Below are 25137 nucleotides of genomic sequence, written 5' to 3'. Positions count from 1 at the left end.
CGCGGTCATCGTGTTGTTGTTGTTGTTGTTGTTGTTGTTGTTGTTTTGTTGTTGGTCTTGTTGTTTGTCTTGTTGTTTTTGGTGCTGTTGTTTTGGTGCTGTAGTTGTTGTTGTTGGTGCCGTTGTTTGTGCTGTTGTTTGTGCTGTTGTTGATGTGTTGTTGTTGTTGGTGCTGTTGTTGATGTGTAGTTGTTGTTGTTGCTAATGTTGGTGCAGTAGTTTTGTTTTCCAATGGAAAAAGTAATAAAGTTGTACTTTTGGTAGAAAGAAAAGATCCGCATGCGAGCACTTCATACCCGCAGCTCGGCCTTCGGCCTCGCGTGCTTGGGAAATCGTAAGGGACGCTTCGGGCCTTCGGCCCTACGCGGAGCTCGGCCTTCGGCCTTCGCTGGGTTTCGAAGCTCAGCGTCGGGCCTTCGGCCCGCCGCTTCGCTTATTAAAACACTTGGGGAGGGTTGGTTTTGCTTTGGGCGGTAAGCGGGAAGTTGGAGCTTAAACACGACCCAATAGTAAAAATGTCTTGACAGGCTCACGTCGGGCCTACGGCCTTCGGCCTTCGGCCCGCCGTTTCGCTTGTCTAAGACATTTTCACTATTGGGTCGTGTTTAAGCTCCAACTTCCCCCTCTCGTGTGACGCTTCGGGCCTTCGGCCCTACGCGGAGCTCGGCCTTCGGCCTTCGCGAGCCTCGACGCTCCGCCGTCGGGCCTTCGGCCCGCCGGCTTCGCTTATTAAGACACTTGGGGAGGGTTGGTTCTGCTTTGGGCGGTAAGCGGGAAGTTGGAGCTTAAACACGACCCAATAGTAAAAATGTCTTGACAAGCTCACGTCGGGCCTACGGCCTTCGGCCTTCGGCCCGCCGTTTCGCTCGTCTAAGACATTTTCACTATTGGGTCGTGTTTAAGCTCCAACTTCCCCCTCTCGTGTGACGCTTCGGGCCTTCGGCCCTACGCGGAGCTCGGCCTTCGGCCTTCGCTAGTCTCGACGCTCCGCCGTCGGGCCTTCGGCCCGCCGGCTTCGCTTATTAAGACACTTGGGGAGGGTTGGATTTGCTTTGGGCGGTAAGCGGGAAGTTGGAGCTTAAACACGACCCAATAGTAAAAATGTCTTGACAAGCTCACGTCGGGCCTACGGCCTTCGGCCTTCGGCCCGCCGTTTCGCTCGTCTAAGACATTTTCACTATTGGGTCGTGTTTAAGCTCCAACTTCCCCCTCTCGTGTGACGCTTCGGGCCTTCGGCCCTACGCGGAGCTCGGCCTTCGGCCTTCGCGAGCCTCGACGCTCCGCCGTCGGGCCTTCGGCCCGCCGGCTTCGCTTATCAACACAGTTGACTTGGTAGAACGCTTGGGAGCACTGCATTCACGCAGCTCGGCCTTCGGCCTCGCTTTAAATTACTTGGGGTTGACGCGCTTGGGAGTCGGGGTGAAGGCTCCGGGCCTTCGGCCCTCCGCCGGGGTCGGCCTTCGGCCTCCCGGCCCGAAGCTCGCCCTTCGGGCTCGCTTAACACACTTTTTGTATAGGATTTTGCTTTGTTCGTCCTTAACGCAGCTCGGCCTTCGGCCTCGCCCAAAATTACTGGGGTTTTAGGAAGCCTGGCCATTCGGGGTGAAGCTCCGGGCCTGACGGCCCGTCGCGGGGTCGGCCTTCGGCCTCCCGGCCTGAAGCTCGCCCTTCGGGCTCGCTTAACCTACTCGAAAATTTGACTTTGCCCCTGTCCGCCGCCATTTTGGATTTTTCCAAAAAATTTTTTCGACATACTAATCTCGGGCTCCGAGGCTCGCCGCATGCCAAATCTCAGCGCGCTCGGACCAACTTGAAAAAAAAAAAAAAAAAAAGTCGGCCATTTTGAAAAATTTTAAATGCAGTTTTACTTCTCTCGGGGCCCTCTATGACATTTGGTCGAGCACCCCCCACCCATCTAGCACCGTTTAAAAGTTGCCATACAAAAAAAAAGTGGCCATTTTTTCCGCCATTTTGAATTTTTTCAAAAAATTTTTTTTCCATACCAATCTAGGGGACCCCGAGATTCCGTGACCGAAATTTCAGCGCGCTAGGACAAACTTGAAAATTGGCCGCCATTTTGAATCCGCCATTTTGAAAAAAAAATGGTGGCTTCAAAAACTGCCCAGGGTCCTCTATGACATTTGGTCGAGCACCCCCCACCTAGCTCTCACCGTTTGGCCGGGTCGTCCGACATTTTTTGACCCAGGAGCCGAATCCAAAAATCCATATTTTTCTGGACCTACAAATTCCGCCCTCTATACAAAACTTTTTTTGGTTTTCTCTTAACCCTTGTACTTTCCAAATAAAAGGCGTATATGAGAAATCAGTCGGGATGTAGCTATATATATTATTAATACTAAAAAGTACGGTCACAAGTCAGGCTATAATTAATGGAGGCTCTTTTTTACGTCATTCTGACGTCAATTATGCAGTTGCACTCTTGTACTGTCCATAATGTTTGCCATAATGCGTTTTGGTGACTTTCCAGATGTAGAATTGATCCGAAAACATGGTGTGGTTTAAACATTGTTTGCTGTATTTTTTTGCTTAGGTCTTTGCTTAAATGAAATATTTTACGTAACATAATACTCATTGATTTTAGAATGAAATTATTTACTGCCCTGTTGGGAAAATGTGACGCAATATTTAGTTATATGGACTACCTAAGGCATTTTCCTATCAAGAGATTTGCGAGAAAATGCGCCATAAGTATCCCACTTGAATAAAAAAAAAACAGTATTGTTAAAATAAAAAAACCGGCCAAGTGCGAGTCGGATTCGCGCACCGAGGGTTCCGTACTTTTTAGTATTTGTTGTTATAGCGGCAACAGAAATACATCATCTGTCTACTGTCTAGCTATCACGGTTCATGAGATACAGCCTGGTGACAGACAGACGGACAGCAGAGTCGTAGTAATAGGGTCCCGTTTTTACCCTTTGGGTACGGAACCCTAAAAAGCTGTGCAATAACCGTTGTAAATATTGTTAACGCTACGAATACGAAATTCGCTATTCGCTAAAAAATATAATTGTATTTGGAAACCATAAACCACTGCTTGGCTTCTATTTTTTTATAAACAAGGCTACAAACTCGTTTAAAACGATTATAAAATCGAAACCAAAGCTTTTTCAAACCAACGCGACGCCAAACATCCGCAAAGCGGCAAAAACTTGCATTCACAACAAAATACAACTGAATAGCCGCACAAATGTCACCGAAAAATAGCGCTGGGCCGTTTTTGGGCGTAAAATATTCAGGGGGTGGGGGGGGCGGTGACGTCACGCTTCGACCCGCCGGCCCGCCGCGCTGCCGCCGCCGGAGCCTCCAGCCCTCCAGTCAAACCTGCGAGCTCGAGCCTAGCACTGCCCGGATATATCTAGACAAATTATAAAACGTCGTTGATTTGGTTAATTCGTCGATGTTCTTTTGTTTTTTTATTTTTTTTATTTCGTGTTGAGCTGTAGCTGAGGTAAGCGCGGACGTTAAAAAAAAAAAAAAAAAATTTTTTTTTTGTTTTTTTATTTTTTTTTATTTCGTGTTGAGCTGTAGCTGAGGTAAGCGCGGTTGAGTTTAGTTTTGTAGTGTCATTTGCGTAGTTAAATTGTTTTTATTTGTTTTATAGGTACTTTTTACTTTACTAGATACTGTATTTTTTACATTACGAGTATTAAATTCTACTTTGAGACCCGAATATCTCTCACACTAACTCTTTTAGATATTCTCTTTTTTAGGATTCCGTACCGGGTAAAAACGGGATCCTATTACTAAGACTCCACTGTCCGTCTGTCTGTCACCAGGATGTATCTCATTAGCTGTGATAGCTAGACAGTTGAAATTTTCACAGATGATGTATTTTTGTTGTCGCTAACAACAAAGTGGGATTAATTTTGATTCGAAACGATTAATTCCGGATTCCGTACCCAAAGGGTAAAAACGGGATCCCATTACTAACACTCCACTGTCCGTCTGTCTGTCACCAGGCTGTATCTCATGAGCCGTGATAGCTAGACAGTTTAAATTTTCACAGATGATGTATTTTTGTTGTCGCTAACAACAAAGTGGTATTAATTTTGATTCGAAACGATTAATTCCGGATTCCGTACCCAAAGGGTTAAAACGGGATCCTATTACTAACACTCCACTGTCTGTCTGTCTGTCACCAGGCTGTATCTCATGAGCCGTGATAGCTAGACAGTTTAAATTTTCACAGATGATGTATTTTTGTTGTCGCTAACAACAAAGTGGGATTAATTTTGATTCGAAACGATTAATTCCGGATTCCGTACCCAAAGGGTAAAAACGGGATCCCATTACTAACACTCCACTGTCCGTCTGTCTGTCACCAGGCTGTATCTCATGAGCCGTGATAGCTAGACAGTTTAAATTTTCACAGATGATGTATTTTTGGTGTCGCTAACAACAAAGTGGGATTAATTTTAATTCGAAACGATTAATTCCGCATTCCGTACCCAAAGGGTAAAAACGGGTTCCCATTACTAACACTCCAATGTCCGTCTGTCTGTCACCAGGCTGTATCTCATGAGCCGTGATAGCTAGACAGTTTAAATTTTCACACATGATGTATTATTGTTGTCGCTATAACAACAAAGTGGGATTAATTTTGATTCGAAACGATTAATTATTTAAGGTATATTTGATTAATGATGAGGAAATGGATAATCCAATGTATGTACTTCTTTTGTTTTTTTTTTTACATTTAGATTTTATTCCAGTAACATTCTAGACTAGTATTTTTTATACAATTTTTTTATGTTTGACGATCTATTTGTTAAATTTTTAGTTTTAAATTTGCTTGATTCAATATTATTATGGAATAAATGTGCCATTCTCAATCAAAAGGGTACTTATTGTCGGTTGTCAATAAGGCGCTATTTCCATATAGCTTCAATTTGAAATCAACCTTATTGACAACCGACAATGTGGTACCTTTTGGTTGAAAACGTCACAAATTGCTCTGATAATTAACTCAATATAATACATAATGTACATATTATTCACCATTCATAAGTGTTTGTTGCTAGTCCTACGTGAATAATGTATAGGTATTTGAACTTGAAATACTAAAAAGTACGGAACCCTCGGTGGGCGAGTCCGACTTGCACTTGTCCGGTTTTCTTATTGTTGTTTCCTTTCCTTTACTAATGTTCTTCTTTATTTACTAGACTTAGTAGACAGTGTTTACGGTAGTCATTTAAACCAGTTAGGTACCTAACTATTTAACCATGCATATCATGAAACTTATTCAGCTTACTATGACATCTACATCTATCTGATACATAATATGCTATTGATTATAAATAAACTTTAGAAACCAAAATTCTAAGCAAATTAAAAATAATAAATATCTAGTTCCATTATTTTTGACGACCGGTCTGGCCTAGTGGGTAGGGTTATTGACCCTGCCTGTGAAGCCGATAGTCTGGGTTCGAATCCCGGTAAAGGGCATTTATTTGTGTGATGAGCACAAATATTTGTTCCTGAGTTTTCTATGTATTTAAGTATTTATATAAGTATTATATATATCGTTGTCTGAGTACCCACAACACAAGCCTTCTTGAGCTTACCGTGGGACTTAGTCAATTTGTGTAAGAATGTCCCTATAATGTTTATTTATTGAAAAAAAAATGAAAAATGAAAAAAATATTTATTAACTAAGAGTTTACAATTTATTTTAAGTAAATGCATACATGCGTACCATTAATACTTGCACATCTTACTAACATTTAAAACAACAGTGGAAACATATTTAATTTCTACGAGTATAAACATCAAAGTAAAAAATGGGTGGATTAACTATTTCATGTTGTAATTCTGTCCCGGTAGCTAGGGGACAATATCAGTTTATAGGTTATAATTATAACACGTTCAACCAAATAACATGCTTGGTAGATGACCCATTATGGAAATTGATTACATAAACTAGCATAAAATGCATGATTAGTAAATTAAAATAACTTAAAACCAGACCGAAACAATGAACAACAGAAAGTAAAAATGGCAACTGACAAGAAAAAGTTGACGGACCCTGTACCTACCTGTACTGATTTATGAACCACACAGCTATAATCGAATTTAAACTATCGTGAGACATATTAACTTAGCTAACTTAGCGGTTTCACTCACGTATTTTTAGTCACTCGCGCGACATGTTTCGGAGAGCCTGGGTCTCCATTCTCAAGCACTAACAGTCGTGACCGCTAAGCACTGTTAGTGCTTGAAAATGGAGACTCTCCGAAACATGTCGCGCGAGTGACTAAAAACACCATACTCGTAAGCATGGTAAGCATGATCCATCCTAGACTGCATCGGCACTTACCATCAGGTGAGATTGCGGTCAAATGCTTGCCTTTTTGTAATAAATAAAAAACACGTAAGTGAAACCGCTAAGTTAGCTAAACCACACAGCTACTTCCCACTATCCTACATAACAATAACACTTGTCTGCATGTTCGTCTGACTGTCCGTGTACGTTGCATGCAGCCCGCACCCGCACCCAATGACCAACTACAAAATATTGGTAAGCACCTTTTACCGCTTTTCGCGAGCTATCGCCATTGCCACATACACAAGAAACACTCATGTACCAGTACCAGTAGGCATGGAACTGTCAGCATTTTAAATTTATAATGCCCATTACTATCTTGACCTGCGCGTGATTCATTTATTCATTCACCATTCATGTATCAGCGCTAGAAGTCGCCAGCAACATACTGGGATGAGCTTATACTTACATTGGTATTGGCAAATATAAGAAAGATCCAATTTCAAAAGCGCAAATATCGACCAGGTTCTTACGAGGATATGCAACGAAATGCAAATTCGCAATTATCTAAGTAGGTATATATAGGTAGAGTCAATCCAAGAAAAGTCGTGCAGAGATTTTGACAGCACACGCAGTACAGTGCAGGTGTTATTTTAAACGTCAAACTTCTATGAAATTATGACGTATAAATAACACTGGCACTGCGTGTGCTGTAAAAATATCTGCAGACTTTTCTTGGTCTAACTCTATAGGTGCATTAAAGAAAGAAACATGCTTAAAGTTAACGGGAAGTAATTAAATGATCAGCCATTTTTAAAACTGATCTCAAAAAAAAATTGCCATTAAATAATTTGGTCAGCATACAAATATGTTGCCGGCAATAAATAAAAATCGAGCTGCAACTCTTGTTCAGCAAATAATTCACAAACTGTCAACATTATAACCAATATCCACCTGCTTAATAAATAGTTGAGCTGCAAAATTATTATTTGGTCAGCAAGATTTAAAAATTGGTTGGCAGTTTAATTAAGACGTATGCATATTAAACAAATGGTAATCTGATATAACCCAAAGTTAACTTGCGTAAATTTTTTTTCGAAGCATTTTCTCTGCAACATATCGCTACGACTGTAACTTAGCTGTGTATAAGTTACAGCATCATTTACATAAATTTATTAAACTTGAAAGTTTTCATTAAAGTTTTCACTGCGCATTTCACTCCTTAGCGCTACGCCGTCGTAGCATTTAGTCTAAAGGGGCCCACTGACTAACAGTCCGCCGGACGATATCGATTATCGGCCTGCCAGTTGTTCGGAACTGCCAAATTTTTCTAACTGACAAGCTGATATCTTCCGGCGGACTGATAGTCAGTGGGCCCCTTTCAAGTCCGGAAAGTTCAATCCTCGTCTATTACATATTTGGTGTAAACGTACCTCTGTATCATAATTTATCTCCGATGATAGGTACAATCAATCAATATAATTTGCACATTGGCTACTTGCTAAGAAAAAAAATGAGGAAGGTAGTATGACGAAACATCTCTGACTGGAAGTTTTTAATTACCAATTCTATAGTAACGATGCCCCACAAAATAAAAACAGTAAATTTATGAAAATCCATTACTAAAGGATGACTCTAAAAAGGCGTCTTCGAGCGCCTTGGCGCTGCCTAGGAACCAACTGCGCAACTTGGTTAGGGTGCTTACCGGGCACTGCGGCCTAAATAAGCACATGCACACTATGGGGAAACGTGACATGGGGCGGTGCAGACTCTGTATGGAGGCAGAGGAGACGCCCCTACACATCCTCACAGAGTGCCCCTGCCTAATGCGCACTCGTGACTTGATCCTGGGTGGACATATATTGCGCCCGGAGGAGTTAAAGTCTCTCGAAACCAAAAAGATCCTGCAGCTGTTTGAAGTTGCAGGTTTGGATCGAGAGTTGTAGTAGGTGGCGATCACAATAGATCAGAGATGGTCGCAGTGATACATAGGCTCTGGAGCCTTACATAGCCCCTAGAAAAAGAAGAAGAAGAAGAAGAAGGATGACTCACGTTAGACCGGGCCGTGACCGGGCCGGAGATTCCGGCACTTACTTTTCTATGACAGGTGATCACGTGATGCTTTCCATAGAAAACGAAGCGCCGGAAGCTCCGGCCCGGTCACGGCCCGGTCTAACATGAGTCATCCTTAAAACTGCATTACCTGCTTAATGCCATTTTAGCTTCCCAGGTGTATCGAATGAAGCCTTTAAACTAAATCCAGTGCACGTGGGAGTCATAGCGTTACTTGAGCATTAAATTAGTCCCAGACTAATGTAATAAGCTAGTCTAGATCTGCGAATCTAGACTTCGATGTCTATAAAGTATCACACGTCCGCATGTAGGCGGTGGGTCTGCGCTTAAGTTAAGCTTAAATTAAATTCAGCTTTATTAGTTTTGATTGCTTTAGTATCAGGGTCACATTTGATTTGAATTTTCTTCCCAAAATCCTCTTTCATTACTTTTGAATGTTTATTCCTTATAAACTGAAACAGATATGTATAGTAGTAGAGGTATTTCATGAGTTGCCCTAGGGGCCTAGCCAAAATGACAATTGTTTGCAGAAAACTAAACTCTAGCTATCTGCCTCTCTATCAATCTTCCATATTAGTGCGATAGACTGACACGGAATTTATAAGACTCGAGTGGAGTTCTTAAACTCAAAAGCCCCGAGTTTTGAGTTTAAATTTGACGAACTCCACTCGAGTCTTATAAATTCCGAGTCTCGATTGTACAGTTCCTACCAACACTACACGAACTCGTTGTGTAGGACCCTGTTACGAGTAAACTTCAGTTTTTCCTCAATCTCCATATCATCGCTATACTTACTCAACCTCATATCTGCAACAGTCATTTGATGGAAATGTCGCTTTTCTTTCATTCGGAATACGGGTGTTTTTGTCATCAAATGACTGTTGCGGAAGGTTGAGTAAGTATAGCGAGGATATTTCATTTCAGCGTCAGTCTTTAAAGCCAAGACGACTAATTTTGTTATTACTATCAGGACTATTACCAACTCCTAATTGACCACTGTTAGACCGTATCCCGTTGCATGAAGGTTTACGATTGCATACACAACTCTGGTATAATCAACCCAATCTCTTGGTAGTAAACACGAGTACTGCAACTCCATTACTGCAGCGGGCGGCGCGCGCACCACCGAATTATTAAACACGTGTCGACTAGGCTTAGCTTTAACCGAGGATCTACCGCGAAGTTCGCAAATTGCGGGCATCTTTCTCTATCACTCTAGTTACGCCTTCATTGGAGTAAAAGAGATGCCCGCAATTGTGTTCGAGGTAGACCCTCTGACTTTAAGCGACTCTCGCCTGTATTCGCTATGCAAAGCATTTGATTGGATTAACGTGGGCTTTGTTTAACTATGCAGTTTAAACAAGTTTAGACTGTATTCACGAGTAAATAAAGTGTAAAATTGATTTAGCTTAAGGTTCATGAATGCTTTTGAGTTAGTATTGGGAGGCTGTGTATAGTCACCTATCTGGTTATGATAGGTAGGTAACTAGCATAGCAAGAATTCATTTGATGGTCTTAAATATAAAAAATTAAGATTATCAGCAAATAATTAAAGTCGATGTGGAAAAGGTTATGGCAGGGCCATCAATACCTTCATAGAGCAAGAGCTCTCGTATTCGAAGTTACTGGGTTTTAGTAAAAACTGTACTACCTACTGGGGCCCTATTCGAGATGCACAACTGTCAGTTTCGGCTTCAACATCAGTTCAACAGTGGAATGAATCATTTGTTCATCAACTGTGGAAAGTATCATTTGGTTGTACACCAAAACTCATTCATTGAAAAAATTATGCAACAAAAATCAACTTTGTTTTCTTACTACTATACGGTTTAAAATGGCTCTGAACTCTGCGTGGTTCGGTTTGGTTTCGTTGTCACCTAACTGTGGATTGCTAATGTCAAATTTACCTATTCGACAACACACGATTTCTTCCATTCAACTGAAGTTCAACACGAAACGTCACTTAACGCATGTCGAATACCGCTCCTGGACTATAGTTGGGTATATTTTCGGTAGAACCTACCTATCTTATTTGTTATAGTAATATTTCTATGTATTTCTAAAGCCAAACTTTCTCAATTCCAGGGCTCAGCGGATTCAAACTATTCGCAACCTTCGTCGGAGCTGTCGCTGGACGAAGACAAGGAGGCTCTGCGCCGAGAGAAGGAAGCGCAGGCTCTCTCCCAGCTTGACAAGGCTCGGGTATGTGCCTCTCTTTCTTTCTTTGCCCTCTACTCTGGAGGATATCAGCTGCTTTATCCGCTTTTCGTCTTTGATAGCTGTCACGATTCGCAGCCCACCACTGTGTGGAGGTAGTTTCTCTCGTTAGTTTGGGTATAATTGGGCGTCTATTGCTTGCCAGCTTTCCGCTACCGGCCGTTATTAAACCCCTATCCCGGTAATACTGTTTGAACGGGGCCGGATTTCGGGATCGCAATGAAGGCTCGCAGACTCTGTCCTGCCAGCTGCTGTTGGGGCAGGTCCCGAGCCCACCTGTCCGGTGGTCTGACATAATGAGACACGATGCTCCGGAGTTGCTTGTAGATGCAGTTATTGTCTTTCTTTTACTACGGATGTGACAGGGAAGTAATGTGTGACTTTGTCTAATTGCGTAGGTCTTAATCCCCTTTTCTTATAAAACACAACCCAGTGACAAGTGGCGAAGTGGTGTTGGCGGCCATAACTAGATTCTGGTGAGTTCATAATTCCTCTTGGTGCATAATTATGCTTGGACTAATGCTCATCAATACTCACACGCTCAGTGAGAGTGAGAAAACACGAACCTACTGGGCCTTAACCTCTTGTCTGTGTATGATAGTTGATCCTGACAGAAATTGATCCATCTTTTTGCATTTTTTTCGAAAACGTATTTTTCTGCTCTGTAAAGCTCAACCGAGGTGTAGATCTACGATTTTCGATACACACATATAAAAGCACATACACACACACATATCTTTGCGTTTCCAATCCAAGTTTGTAGTCGGGTGAGATCATGGATCCACAATTGCAATTCTCTTTGTCTGATTCATCCTCAACTAAAACGAGGCTCTTCAAGGCAAGAGTTAATAGGTATCTCATAGCTAAGCGTGTTCCACCGTAGACCGCATCATCACTTACCATCAGGTGGGATCGTGGTCAAACGCCTGCTTAATCATCATAAAAAAAGGAGTAAACTAAAAGCAGATCACAGCCCAGCAGATCTAGGGTCAAATTGGCCGTTCCACAAACACCGCCGCTGGACCGGTATTGATTCAAGTAATTGGCTCCAAGCCAACACCATTCTCTGGCCTAAAACAGCCCGTAACAATATCATTGGCAAAATAGTTAAATTCCCTTTCGGAGACCTTATTGTAAGGCGATAAGTTTAAGTGCTATGGTCGTTCCGTGGTCGTGGAAAGTGTGCTGTAAATACCTGAGTCATTTTGTTGAACCAGCGTTTAAAAGCGATGGATAGTGATGAAAAAATAAAACTTGCTGTTGGCTTTTTGTTGCTAGTTTGGCTCTTGTTGGACTCATATAATGTGATTTATCACATTTATAATCGGGTCTATCGCGACCACGACCAGTGACACCTGTGTCGAAACGTCGGTAAATAAAGGTAACTATGATTATAAATGTGATTTAATATGTGTTCAAAGCGCGAAGGTTTTAAATCTTTTTGGACTATTGATTAGTGGTGTGTGCCAGCAGTGTTTGCTGAGATAAACTATGAAGATTTGTAAATAAATGGAATTTATTGTTTTGGGTGATAAATCTATTAACTTGCCTAGACATCTTATTTCTGTCTAGACATCTCTTGATACGCATTAATAAATCGGTTTAGTTCACCTTTTCACATAGATAGATAAACCTAACAGTAAGTACAGATACCTATGCAAGTTGTGGAAAGTTACCAAAAAGTTGGAAAAGTTTTCACAAAATATCCCTAAAACATTTTTTCATGAAATTTTCTAAAATATCCGAGAACTCCAAGTTTTTGGATACTTTCCGCAACGTGCACATCTGTAACAGTACCTACCTAAGTAATACTTATCAAGGATATATTCCTTGATTGTATATTGTATTACATACGTTTGAAAAGTCTAAGCCAAATTGGAGCTTTGAATGTGTTTTAAACGAACCCCGTTATTAATTCTGAAGTTCATTGAAAATAAAGATTAGTAAAAATGATGTACCCTAAATTCGCCTTCAGTAGAACTAAACATAACTTCGCTTTAACTAGCATTAAATCATAATAAGTCCACTGTAACATTCATCTAATGCAATCACCGAAGCGCCATTCTTTCCTTATATCGCGCTTACGGTGTTCCGAATGGCAGTTGCAAAATATTTCTGTCCCCAGGCTTAACACCCGCCGGGAGAGAGTCCTCTTTATTGCCCCTCTACATTATTTAAGTTGATTCTAGTACATCATCATCATAACTCTTAAGAGCCTGGCTCTTGTCGGTGGAGTAACTGCCACTCCGTTCTTCTTTCTGCCACTGTTTTGAGCTCCTGATACGTCACTACGTTGATTTTCTCTTTGGCTTGCTCCAAAAGCGCACGTTTTGGTCTTCCTCTGCCTCTCCTTTCTTCTATTCTTCCTTTTATGATAGACTTTATCTAAGTATCGTGCCGTATCTAGTGCCCCAACATGTTTCCCCTTCTGTTTTCAATTATTCTTAGCAGAGATCGCTTCTCACCTACCAAATCCAATACTTCTGCATTCGTTTTCCTCAATTTCCAGCTTATACCTTCCATGTCCACATTTCCACATTTGTGGGTTTTCCACATTCCACAAATGTGGATTCTAGTACACCACACCAGAATTCATAATCTTATGATAACTTGTCTAATTCCAGTCGAAGCCGGTCGCGTTCGCCGTGCGCACCAACGTGTCTTACGATGCCGCGGTGGACGATGACTCCCCCGTCCACGGCAGCGCCATCTCCTTCGAGGTGCGGGATTTCTTGCACATCAAGGTATGTCTCGTATATTTCATTCATACCAATATGATATGATGATATCTCACAATGGTTCGACTATATCAAGATTGCTGTCAAGAGCTTAGCGCAACCTAATGGTCACCGCTCACCGCTCGGAAGATTGTGGGGAGACACTTTTTTCAAAATCAGAACTACTCGTGGTTATTCGTGTGTGGTATATGCATACTCTTATCTCCCCGCATAGGTACTTAGATTTATGGAAAACAATAAAATGTGTACGTTTTCACAAAACCGCCCAGAGACGAGCAAGTCGACTTTGGACACGGACATGTACGTGAAAACTAAAGGGGATATAGCTCTCTAAATTAGAAAGGTAGTTACTTTGAAATGGCATTTACAGAAAAAAGAACAAATTCGAATTTAATAAACAGTATTGGCAAAAGGAGGAAAGACAATAAGTAGACCGTATAGTTCTTTTCAAATGACTTTTTCGTCTAAGACGGTAATCTGTCAAACAAAAGCCTTTGTTTCTGTTGTGCGTGCGGTCGCCCATTGTGGAATGTATACCATTGTCTCTGACTATGGCACGCGCCGTAGCACGCTCTCAGACTCAATGGTACACAATGGGCGACCGCACGCACAAAAGAAACAAAGACTTTTTTTGACAGATTACCGTCTTAGACGAAAAAGTCATTTGAAAAGAAGCAGACTATATATGTTTTTCTTATCGTTTTATTGTAGAACCAATGAAGCTAAGAAATAGGAAAAGAGAAGCTTGTGGATGATACAAAGTTTTCAAATGAAATGCCAAAAGAAATTTTTGAAGAGTGTTATCTTATGAATCTCATCTCATGATATGTAGTATGTAGTACAAACAATAAAATACTCTATAGCAAGTACAGTCGACGCCGACTTCAAAGAGATGTATCCACTTTATCACGTTACTGCTTTGTAATAAAATAAAGAAGTCACACATCTCTTTGTAGTCAACTGTACATATCGTACCTTTGTCTACCGGACCTAAAAGCTTATTATTGGATCGATTGACCCACGTCCATTGTTATGGCATTAGAAAGGCCGATGATAATAGCAGACCACAAAACGCCGGCCAATTAGGGTGTGCCGCTTTTACTTCACTTATATCCGCTAGTTCATGTTGTGAATGCTACATCTTAATATACCTATATGTGAGGCGTCAGAAAATGACGATCGTTTTGTCTTTTTATATGACTACAAATAAAACAACAATAGGAGTCAGTAAGATTTTTTTAATAAAACTAGTTACCTACTACAGGTACAGTACACAGGCTACAGGCAGGTATAGGTACAGGTGCTAGTTACAGGGTTGGGCAGTTTTGTAATGCCATTTGACTTAAATATGCACATTCCTGTATCTGTATCTCATACCTTAATGATTAACGGTAAATTTGTTTAATAGTTAATTTAATACTAATTCTGCTTTCATAGAAATACGAGTGTTGAGTTAGCCGTACTATTGAGTCTTACTACCTTCTTATTCAGTAGTCTTAATGTGTCTCTGTGTCTCGAAGAGAGGCCTATGCCCATTAGTGGGCGATAAAAGGCTGATATGATGGTAATCTTTGTCGAATCTCTCCACATACGAATACAAATATCAGTAGCCAATGTAAATTATTGCATCTTGGTATAACTAATCACTATGTTTTCATCATTAGATTCAAAAAAATTAAGATCTTTTGCCAATTTTGCGTCAAAAACGTTTGTCAATAATACTGTCGGTTTAAAAAAAATCTCAGCAATCCACTTTCAACTTTCAGGAGAAGTACGACAACAACTGGTGGATCGGGCGTCTCGTGAAAGAGGGCTGCGACATCGGCTTCATACCGTCGCCGGTGAAGCTGGAGACGGTGCGCGCCGGGCTGCACCGCGGCCGCTACCCGCGCCCCGCCTCCGCCGCCAACCTCGCGCCTGACGCCAGCAGAGGTAGCACCCCTCCCACGCCCGGTACGTTCACTGGTGCTGGATGGTCTGGGGCTGCCGGTTTTCCTGGGAGTTTGCTCAAGTTTCCAGTCTGTAAGATGCTCAGAATTCTTTGAAATCGGGCTGAATGTTTCTTCCGAAGATCTAAGATAGGAAGAAGTTTTAACACCTTACGGACTTTATCGCGCTTTGGCCGATACATACCCATATACAATCGCCATTGCACCGAATACTGGTCGTACTCTTGATATCACGTATAGAGTTATTGCACGAAACTATATCAAAACATAATTAAGTACTACACAAAACTAACTTTCTGATATTATATTTAAAGTAAGTTTGAAATACGGGTATGGAATTGAATGTGAAGAAATTGAAGAAACTTGAGCAAATTACTGATAGCAGTGTTACTGTCAATGGGGTTCCGGCAGAAGGCTCGACCGTCCACGTACCGCTTTTATCATGCGCCAGACAATATGAGACTAAGGCAAAGTCCCCTATACCTACTATTGCATTATTACTACCTACCTTGAAAACAAGCATGCACTAACTAAAATTGAATATAGTGAATTTGCTTTCAGTATGCAGTCAATTTTTAATGCTACTAGAATCTGACCGAGCTGAGTCCGCATCTTTACCACCTTAGTGTAGGAAAGTCAAAATTAACGTCGAATTACTATGTAAATATGACGTTTATAATAGAACTCCCACACTTTGTTACGACAATATTGGTGCGAAGTTAGCTTAGACAGACTTTAGTGACAATTATTGAACATGTGCCTAATGAAAATATCCATGTACGAAAATATATTCAGGAAACGTCAGCCCTAGATTTAACTTACTTTTTGAAAATGTATTGAGAAGCAAATTTACTGTATGATCTGAATATTCTTCTATATAATGAAATTGTCACAGCTCAGTTTTGTCTGGTGCGTTACGTACAACGCAGTTGTTTGTATCTTCTTAACTGATCGTCTGGCTCTTTCTAATATCTATGTCTGTGATTGTTATTAATATACTTCCTTTAACAACACTAGCAAGTAACAATACCTTACTAATAGAAAAACCAGGCGATCGTGTATATGTAGGCGTGATTCGGTGTAATTGGCTGTTCTGTGAATATTGACAAAAAACAATTCTTTAATCTAAATTGCAAGTGGCATTTCTTCTTCTAAAATGATGGGTTCTATCATATGTTCTTTAGTATTTAGATTTATATTGTATTATTAACTATTTAACTCTTCCGATGTAGATTACCCCTGTACATTAGTTCTCTATCTAGACATGTCCAATGTCACTTGTGGTTCAGTAGCGAATCAAAATTCTCCTTTATATATAGATCTGTAATTATATAAATATTAATAATTATGTATGGAATGTATAACTGCTTTGTACTACCATTTCATCTCACAACCCATAATGACTCGGGTGGAAATTGATGGGGTTTCCTGAGTGGGCCACTTAACACGACACCTATGGATACCCGGCTGAAGACAATAAACAACTTGTTAATAAAATCTGATTATAGTTTGAATCTTCTCAAATGATTTTTACGCCTAAGACCGTAATCTGTTAAACAAAAGCCATTGTTTCTTTTGTGACGGGCTCTAAGCTTCCAACTTTGGTACGTGGCAAAGCAACAATAATATACCCTGATTGTTGATAATGTGGCAATTAAACAACCTAAAATGCATGATGAAACTCTTATGAAAACGAATGTATTTGGTTTTTGGTAATAACTTTGTATTTGTTTATTGTTTTGCCACGGAATTGAGAAACAGAACTACAGAAGAACACAAACACATATCTTAGAAATTCCTTTTTCTCTGAGTAAAGCAATTGAGCAGAATCCTACGGTTTGCATATTTTGCTGAAATGCAAACAGTCCTTTTTACTATTAATTGTTATGTTAAGCATTTTTTTATTTTGTTATTTCTTTTCTGATAAAATCAATAGGTACTTACATTCATATTTATTTGTGAATGAGAGATTAGATACCTCATGCCACTGACTTTTGTTGGCTTTGTCTTCACGCTCAAGTCCCGGGTGTCTTGTGACGCGGCGAGCGTAGCACTCACTCTTGCCATGTTTTCAGATGCCACTTCCTTCGACCGAGGTAAGCTCACTTCACCCATTACCTGAACACCAGGAAATTTTGCCAATTCTCCACCAGCAGCCCTCTTGATTTCGCCTTGTTATTAATTATCTTTATTTATATTAATGATTTTCTTTATATTATTAATTATTAGTTTACCTTGCGTGCCATCCTCATTCTACTATCCTGTATAATATCGACTGATATAATTATAATAATTATTTACCCTTTATTTTCTTACAGTATATTGGACGTCAAATAATATTATGTGTTGATGGTCTTTTTTTCAGTATCTTAGTTCTAATCATTACTTAGTAAATGTTAGTTTTTAAAGTAGGTAGGTCTTATGTTTATGTATGTATCTTGTATTTGAATTATGTTTTATTGTAACATAATTATGTATACCTTTGATTGTATTTAAACTAGGTGGAGTATTTCTAGTGTATGCCTGCGACTATCATAATTAACTCTTATATAAACGAAAGGGGATATATAAAACGCCACTTACTGAAATGCTTTTTTACATTCAGGAATGGAAAATGTCCTAAAACAACTTGAAACCAATTTCGTGACAAGTGAGAGTGAAAAATGAGACACATACACAATTCAAAATAGTATTATCTAATTAATAAAAAAATTCTCTTAAAACACTGCAGCTCTACAAATAGAAAACTTTGACTAAAATCGTTCCTCTGACAGTATTTTGTAACACACTATGACAAACTATCAATATGAACTCTAGCATTTCCAATATAGAAAAGCCATCGTCAAACACACACGCTAACAAACACAAATCCACAGGCGAAGATTCAGACTCCGCCGGTCGCGGGCGCGGCGCCGGCGCGCTCCCCACCAACAAGGAGAAGAGGAAACCCTTTTTCAAGAAGCAGGAGGCGTGCACGCCCTACGACGTCGTGCCTTCCATGCGGCCCGTGGTGCTCGTGGGGCCCTCGCTCAAGGGGTACGAGGTTACGGACATGATGCAGAAAGCGCTCTTTGACTTCTTGAAGAGGAGGTTCGAAGGCAGGTGAGGTCGATGATGATTCTAATGATGTATGTCAAGAATGTGGTGAATTTTCACCAACTTGACATTTGGTACTTTCTTTGTATATTCACTGAGATAACTTGAGCAAAATGCTGACCCACAATCTTCCAAGACAACTAACCTACCCCAAAAATTTCCTGAATTTTTTAACAATATATTCTAGTTTTATGGATTTCTATAATAATTATATATGATTTTGATTTAGATGTGATTTTGTAAACGATTAGACCGTTTTAATAGTTCCATAGGTATTAGTCATTGATAGTTTTAGTAGGTTGTAAATTTTAGTCTTGGAAACCAGCTTTTAGATTTAAACATAGTATTTCGCTAGCTCCTTCCGTAGTGGAAACTAGCCGATTGGTAAAGTAGACAAAACTAGACGAATCGGCCAAAACGTAAGCGAAATTAACGTTGCAGGATAATAATAACTCGAGTGATGGCCGACATATCCCTAGCGAAGCGGTCGCTCCTCACCAACCCGTCGAAACGAGCTATCATGGAACGCTCCAACTCGCGTTCCTCATGCCTTGCAGAAGTCCAGGTAATAATTGTCTTGATGTTACAGGATCATCATCACACGGGTGTCAGCGGACATTTCGCTGGCAAAACGCTCCTTATTGAATAACCCGCAAAAGAAACCGATCATGGACAGGTCAAACTCGAGGTCGAATTGTTTAGCCGAGGTTCAGGTGCGCCTGATTGTGCTATGTACTCATCGTAGAACGCTAGTACTGCTGCGAGCGGTCTATTCTCCGCGGTGGATGCCTTCTTGCCCGCACTTTCACACTTATAACATCCGAATTACTGCCACTAATCTGTATTATTGGTGAAGTTGTTATACAACAAAGCACCAAGCAAAAGTTAACAATGGGCAATTAGGTAAAGAGGAATCTAGTTTAATTCTTGCCCATGTATGTTATTAAAATCAAAACACTTACCACAAAAACATTTAAACCTTAAACTTTGAAAAGCGCGAGTAAAGAGGCCACCTAAGAGTACAGACGCGGTAATGCTTGGGTTGAAAATGCATTGACTCACAACACTTCCATTCCTAATAATACTGCCTGATACCTTACGCATGTCACTCGTTTATCGCGGTTATCACACTGATGCGAATTCGCAAGTCATTCCGGTGTGGAAGTGGGTCAGCGCTAATGCACGCATATAGCGATGTCTCTCTCGAACTATGGACAGGCATGCGGATCCGCATCCAATGTGAAGACCAAAGTCATAGATAGGGTTCATGATCCAAATGATAATTTTGCCAACAGGTTTAACAGGGCATTTTAAAAGAGTGCTTTTGCGATTACAATAATAACGACTAAACACTGCATCGTTATAATATTAATAACATTTTACGTAAATTAAATTTATTTGAATAACACGCACTCATTAAAGCTTGCAGTTGCCGAGATAATTTGTTTTGCAGCAGTTGAATATTTCTCACATTTGCTAACTTGATCACTAACATTTCTAACCACTAAGTTTACCAAACATCTGTTTTTACAGTCTTTAAGTTGAGGTACATACTTATATTTCGTTCCGAAATTCCAGAGGGGGTTTTCAGTGGAGATTAGGAATGCTCAAATAACATTTAGGACAGTGACCAGGTCCATTAAAATAATGGAGTTATTCTACATGCACGCAGCCTTTATTAGCCATTATTTTTGAAATTAGCAACAAAAACTTTTTACGAAAAGAATAATATCTTACCTGTCTAAAAACATTTATAGCGAAGAATTAACAAATATTATCATCCTGCCTACATGTGTCCACATAGGTTTAACCAACAGTAGCACTGATGACTGATGTGCAATCCTATTCCATATTCTGGATGTTCTGATCTTGTGAGAGTGCTGAACCATGCGTTCCTTAACTAGAATTTTATCAGAGTTCTATTATCCCCGAACTTTAATGTCTGGTCTCCTTGGAGCGCTTTCCCGTTCACATCCTAATGGAGCCCCAGATTTGGAAAGAAATTAGCATTGGTTTTTAGAGAATGCCGCATCTGACCTTCCAATCCAAGGGAAAACTAAGCCTCACCTTGGTCACTGTAGACCTGCTAACTGCTGACTTTCCAGGCGGAGATCGAGAGGATATTTGACCTGGCGCGAGGACTGCAGCTGGTGGTGCTGGACTGTGACACCATCAACCACCCGTCGCAGCTCGCCAAGACTTCGCTCGCGCCCACTATAGTGTACCTGAAGATCTCTAGTCCTAAGGTAACTTTTCCATTAGATAGGTATTATTTCTTTCTATAAAGGATGTGAACGATGTGATGATGGGTGACAGAGAGACATGGAAGAAAACCCGCCGCAGACCCAAAGTGAATGGGACAAACGTTATACATATACATACATTTCGCGAATCGCGTTGCTTGTCGGTTTATAGGTTGCACTGCATGGTGGTGGTTGATGTAACTAAGTCATAATAAAACCATACATCTTATATCATAAAGATCCAGACCAGATATCGAATGAGATGACCAAGCGCAAATTACTCAGACAATCACAATTTTCTAGAATAGAATGTACTTTACTTCTTTAATATTGTCTTCGGTTACCGCGATAGTTACTCATGAAATAAAACTATGAAAACGGATTACATCGCGTATATTGAAGACGTTTCTACTTCTTTCCAATTTTTAGTGTATTTTCCCCATTCCTTTTTGTGTAATATATAATTATATTGTATGTTTATCCTATTAATTTTGTATGTATTTATATCCTTTGTCTTTCTGGTACCTTGTTGTACATTTTGCTACATTTGTCACCCTCTTTTCACTTTCTCCTCTCATCTACTCAAAGGTTAACTGGAAGAGATCCCACAAAGGGTTAAATTTGCCTTTGTACATCTTATTATTTGTACCATGTAATTTTTAATATGTATATTTGTACAATAAAGAGTTTACTACTACTACGTTTCGAACCCGTTGACCACGAATGCTGTAAAGGGTTCGAAACGTCGGGATGTATTATAAATTCAATATACGCGGTATAATCCGTTTTCATAGTTTTACTTATTTAATTAACTTTCATACCTCGCCTTAAAGCTTTCATTGGACATTATTCTGCAGCGTCACAACTCACAACCCATGTTCAAATGAGGGCTATCGTTTTTTTGCTCACCAGTTGGCGCCTCTGTTGATGGTGGTCCAAAAGACTAAAGAACAGCTGTCAGTCATTGAAGTGACAAGTGACATCTGACATTTCGAACTATGGAAAACATGGAGACTGTATAAAGGAGCCAAATCTCTATGTATGAAAAGTGTCCATCAAAAAACAGTAATTAGGCGGCGCCACCATACACCGAAATACTACCAATAACAACCTACGTAATTTGGTCGGGTTATTTGTTGCCTTATATGGTTCATGTTATTACTCATGTCCCAGAGCCTAACTAGCGCCACCGGAGAGATTAGGAACTATTATTTAAAGCTTAACGCGGTCACTTTTACAACAATTCTGCCATAAGAGATTGCGATCCTTTCTATACCATCCATATATGGAAAAGACCACCATTTACACTAGCGCCCCTAGCGGCGAATTCATACGCGTTAGCCCTCATTAGCCTCATAATATTTTCAGGTGTTACAACGGCTTATCAAATCCCGAGGGAAAGGCCAAAGCAAGAGTCTCTCCGTGCAAATGGTGGCTGCGGAGAAGCTATCACAGTGCCCTCCAGATATGTTCGACGTCATTCTCGACGAGAACCAACTAGAAGATGCGTGTGAACACATCGCGGACTATTTGGAGGTACTCCCTATTATCTCGTAAAGTTAGAGCAAGACGAGAAGCTCTCACAGCGCAGTCCTCCGGCATGTTTGACGTTATACGTGACGCGTGTGAATAGTGAACTGTGAACACGGACAATTTGGAGGTAAACCCTTACGTACGGTTACACCCTTCTTCTTCTGTGAAGGGAAGTCTCGTATGGTGAGAGCAAGAGGAGAAGCTCTCGCAGTGGTCTCGCTTGGTGTTGCCTTCTTTGTTGACACATGTTGAATTTTATAACTAAATCTTGTTAAATAGATAGAAAATGAGCAATTTATGACAATAAATTGGAAACTGAAAATATATACTAAAAATACAAGAAAATACTCAATGTTAAAGTTTTAACTTCCAAATGGGAAACTTCCAAAAGGGTCGGCAACGCGCATGTAATATCTGTGGTGTTGCAGGCGTCCATAGGCTACGGTGGCTGCTTACTATCAGGCGGGCCGTATACTTGTTTGCCACCGTCGTGGTATAAAAAATAAATAATAATAATGGTACCATTCGATTTTTATTTTAAAAAAATGTACAGCTACAACATACATAAACGCAATAGTTCACCGACAAAATCGCAATTCCTTGTTTTCCATACATCGAAACCCTTCTAAGCAATAGCGACGTTACATGGTGACGTCACGATTTTGTTAGAAGCGTCTTTTTATATCCTCATTGCTTTAAGACAATGGGTCCCATACCGACATTTGATCCTCAAAACAAACCTGATCGACTGATACCATTAATAAAAAATTGTCAAATACCCTATTATCTAATTTTTCAGGCGTACTGGCGAGCGACGCACCCGACGGAGACGCCGCAGGTCCCGCGGCCGCTGCCGCACGCCATGCCGCACCCGTCGCACACGTCCACACACGCGCAACCTGGTGAGTATATGACACGTCCACACGAGCGCCCGACGGGGACAGGTACAGCTGGTACAGGTGAAGCTCAGAAAAAAAACAAGGACACTGAAACTAAGCAACAAAATCCAAGATTGAAAACAAATGTCGTTATTTTTTTTAGAGATTTTAAAACTGTTGTTTTGAATTGACACCTTGTTTAACGGAACGGTAGCATACTAGCATGCAATATCTTCCATCATCAATTTAATAATATTCTAAGCGCTGCTGATTTGATTCATACATGCGATTGTTTGTCCTTCGAGCCAGATATGAACCATCGACCTGTGGATACCTTAAATCGTGATTTTTAGTCTTGAATTTTGTTGTTTTTTTAATATAAACTGGTAACAAACTTATTGAAATTTCCTTCTTGAGTCAACTATGCTTTAAGACACAGTATTTGTTCTAATGTTGATGTTGTACGTTAAGCTTTAATAATTCTCGTCTACTGATTGTAATGTTTTAAAGCATTGAATTTGTTAGAGGACAAAACGTCCCGTGTTTCACATGCTAGCCGAGTCTAATAATACCTACTCTTATCCGGCAACTGTCGTATAATTTTTCGGTCGTCTATATATATATTGTTAATATTTTACACCACACCAGCTGCTAAAGGCTCTCTTGATTGCTCAAGAACTGATAAGTTTCATTTTATTCACATGTGAGGCAAAGTAATCAAATGCAAATTTTGGGTTGTTTTCTTATGTTTGCTGGTAGAATTGACTTTTAAATGATGATTTTGAATGATAAATATTTAATAACATTAATTTTGAATCGATTTGCTTCGATTTTGTTTGATATTTTAGTTAGTATTTTCCTTGTGTTGGTGTGGTGAAAAATTTTCTGTTTCACTCGGTGGTAAAATTTGTTTAACCCTCGTGCCTTGAAGCCCTCGCAACGCTTAAGTGCTACTCGCTACGCTCGTGGTTCAACTTAATCTTTCCCTTGCTCGGGTGTCAATATTAGCACGAGAGGTTAAACAAGAACTCAATGAATAAGGGTTAAATCATATATAAAACTTTTCTAGTTAGGAAAGAGTAACCTTGTATTTTATAGTTATAAAATGGGGCATTTTCTATGAAAAGGGACCTTATTGTCGATGGCGCTTACGCCGCACAGCGCCGCGCGGCATTGTATTTATATCGGAGCATCGTTAATAATGGCGTAACCGCCATCGACAATAAGGTCCCTTTTTGTAGAAAATACCACAAATAAAGAACGATATTTCTTTTCTATCATTATAAGCACAGGTATTTTGTAAATAGTGCAACATACCTAGTCTTTATTATAGTCGACGTGCTTAATACATGATAAATTAATAACCAAGATCATACTCATCGAATTTTGACCATGAAATTGATTTATATCACATACCTATATAACATTTCTGAATACGATCACTGTTAAGTGTTGTTTCATCGTCCGACTAGGGTAAGGTAGGAAAAATAGCCGGGTACAGTAGCACACTCAACCTAATTCCAACATCATAGAGGCGATATTGGGGCGACTGAGCCACTGTTTCCTACCCTACCCTACATTCTAATACGTCTCATTAAGGGCCAGTTGCACCAACTACATTTACATTTAGCAGGCTCAGAAACGTCGCTCAGCAGCAGCGGTGAAGTGTGTAGCTACCAATACAACAAAATTTAGCGAACGCTAGAGGCCGTAGTCGATTTTAGAGCAAAAATGTAAAATTGATAGATTTAATCGTTGAAATTATACACGTTTTGTTACGTAATATCTAAATAACAAGTATTGATTTCTATTAGCACGTCTTCTCATCTTGCCTTTAAATAATGAGGTCGCGAGCGTGCGTCACCGGTAATGCATGAAGAGAAGGGGCAGTTTTTAAAAATTCATCAAAAAATCATGGTGGTAAATTATACAAATTGATGTATAAGTATAGTTTCAGCAAATGTTGTAGATTGTTTAAGTATCAAAATTACGTTGAAATTAAGTCGATTTTCAGAGAAATTGTCACTTGTTTTGAAGTAATTTCTGGAGAAAATTGATTTCGTCTAACTTTCATTTACACTACTTCAAGGTCATAATAATAAAAATGTAGTCTGATAAACGTCAAGT

The 25137-nt window shown here is 40.1% G+C and overlaps 1 protein-coding gene across 12 annotated transcripts in view; it reads left to right on the top strand.

The window, feature by feature from the left end:
* The window catches only part of LOC134740816 (voltage-dependent L-type calcium channel subunit beta-2), a 276363-nt gene that overhangs the window by 246976 nt on the left and 4250 nt on the right, over nt 1–25137 (top strand). For 7 of the 12 annotated variants that reach the window (XM_063673453.1, XM_063673454.1, XM_063673455.1 and 4 more), the window contains 9 exons: nt 10442–10558; nt 13198–13317; nt 15078–15264; nt 17336–17356; nt 18137–18362; nt 18946–19069; nt 20462–20602; nt 21968–22135; nt 22932–23034. In XM_063673453.1, the coding sequence (XP_063529523.1) occupies nt 10442–10558; nt 13198–13317; nt 15078–15264; nt 17336–17356; nt 18137–18362; nt 18946–19069; nt 20462–20602; nt 21968–22135; nt 22932–23034 (1207 nt within the window). Of the gene's footprint in view, nt 1–10441; nt 10559–13197; nt 13318–15077; nt 15265–17335; nt 17357–18136; nt 18363–18797; nt 18922–18945; nt 19070–20461; nt 20603–21967; nt 22136–22931; nt 23035–25137 lie in introns of all 12 variants that reach the window. The other 5 variants (XM_063673449.1, XM_063673446.1, XM_063673450.1 and 2 more) reach the window with 5 other exon arrangements.

This window comes from Cydia strobilella, chromosome 4 (assembly GCF_947568885.1).
Source record: "Cydia strobilella chromosome 4, ilCydStro3.1, whole genome shotgun sequence".
Classification (NCBI taxonomy): Eukaryota; Metazoa; Arthropoda; class Insecta; order Lepidoptera; family Tortricidae; genus Cydia; species Cydia strobilella.
The sequence above is the reverse complement of the archived record's forward strand: the minus strand, read 5'-3'. Positions and strand labels throughout refer to the sequence as shown.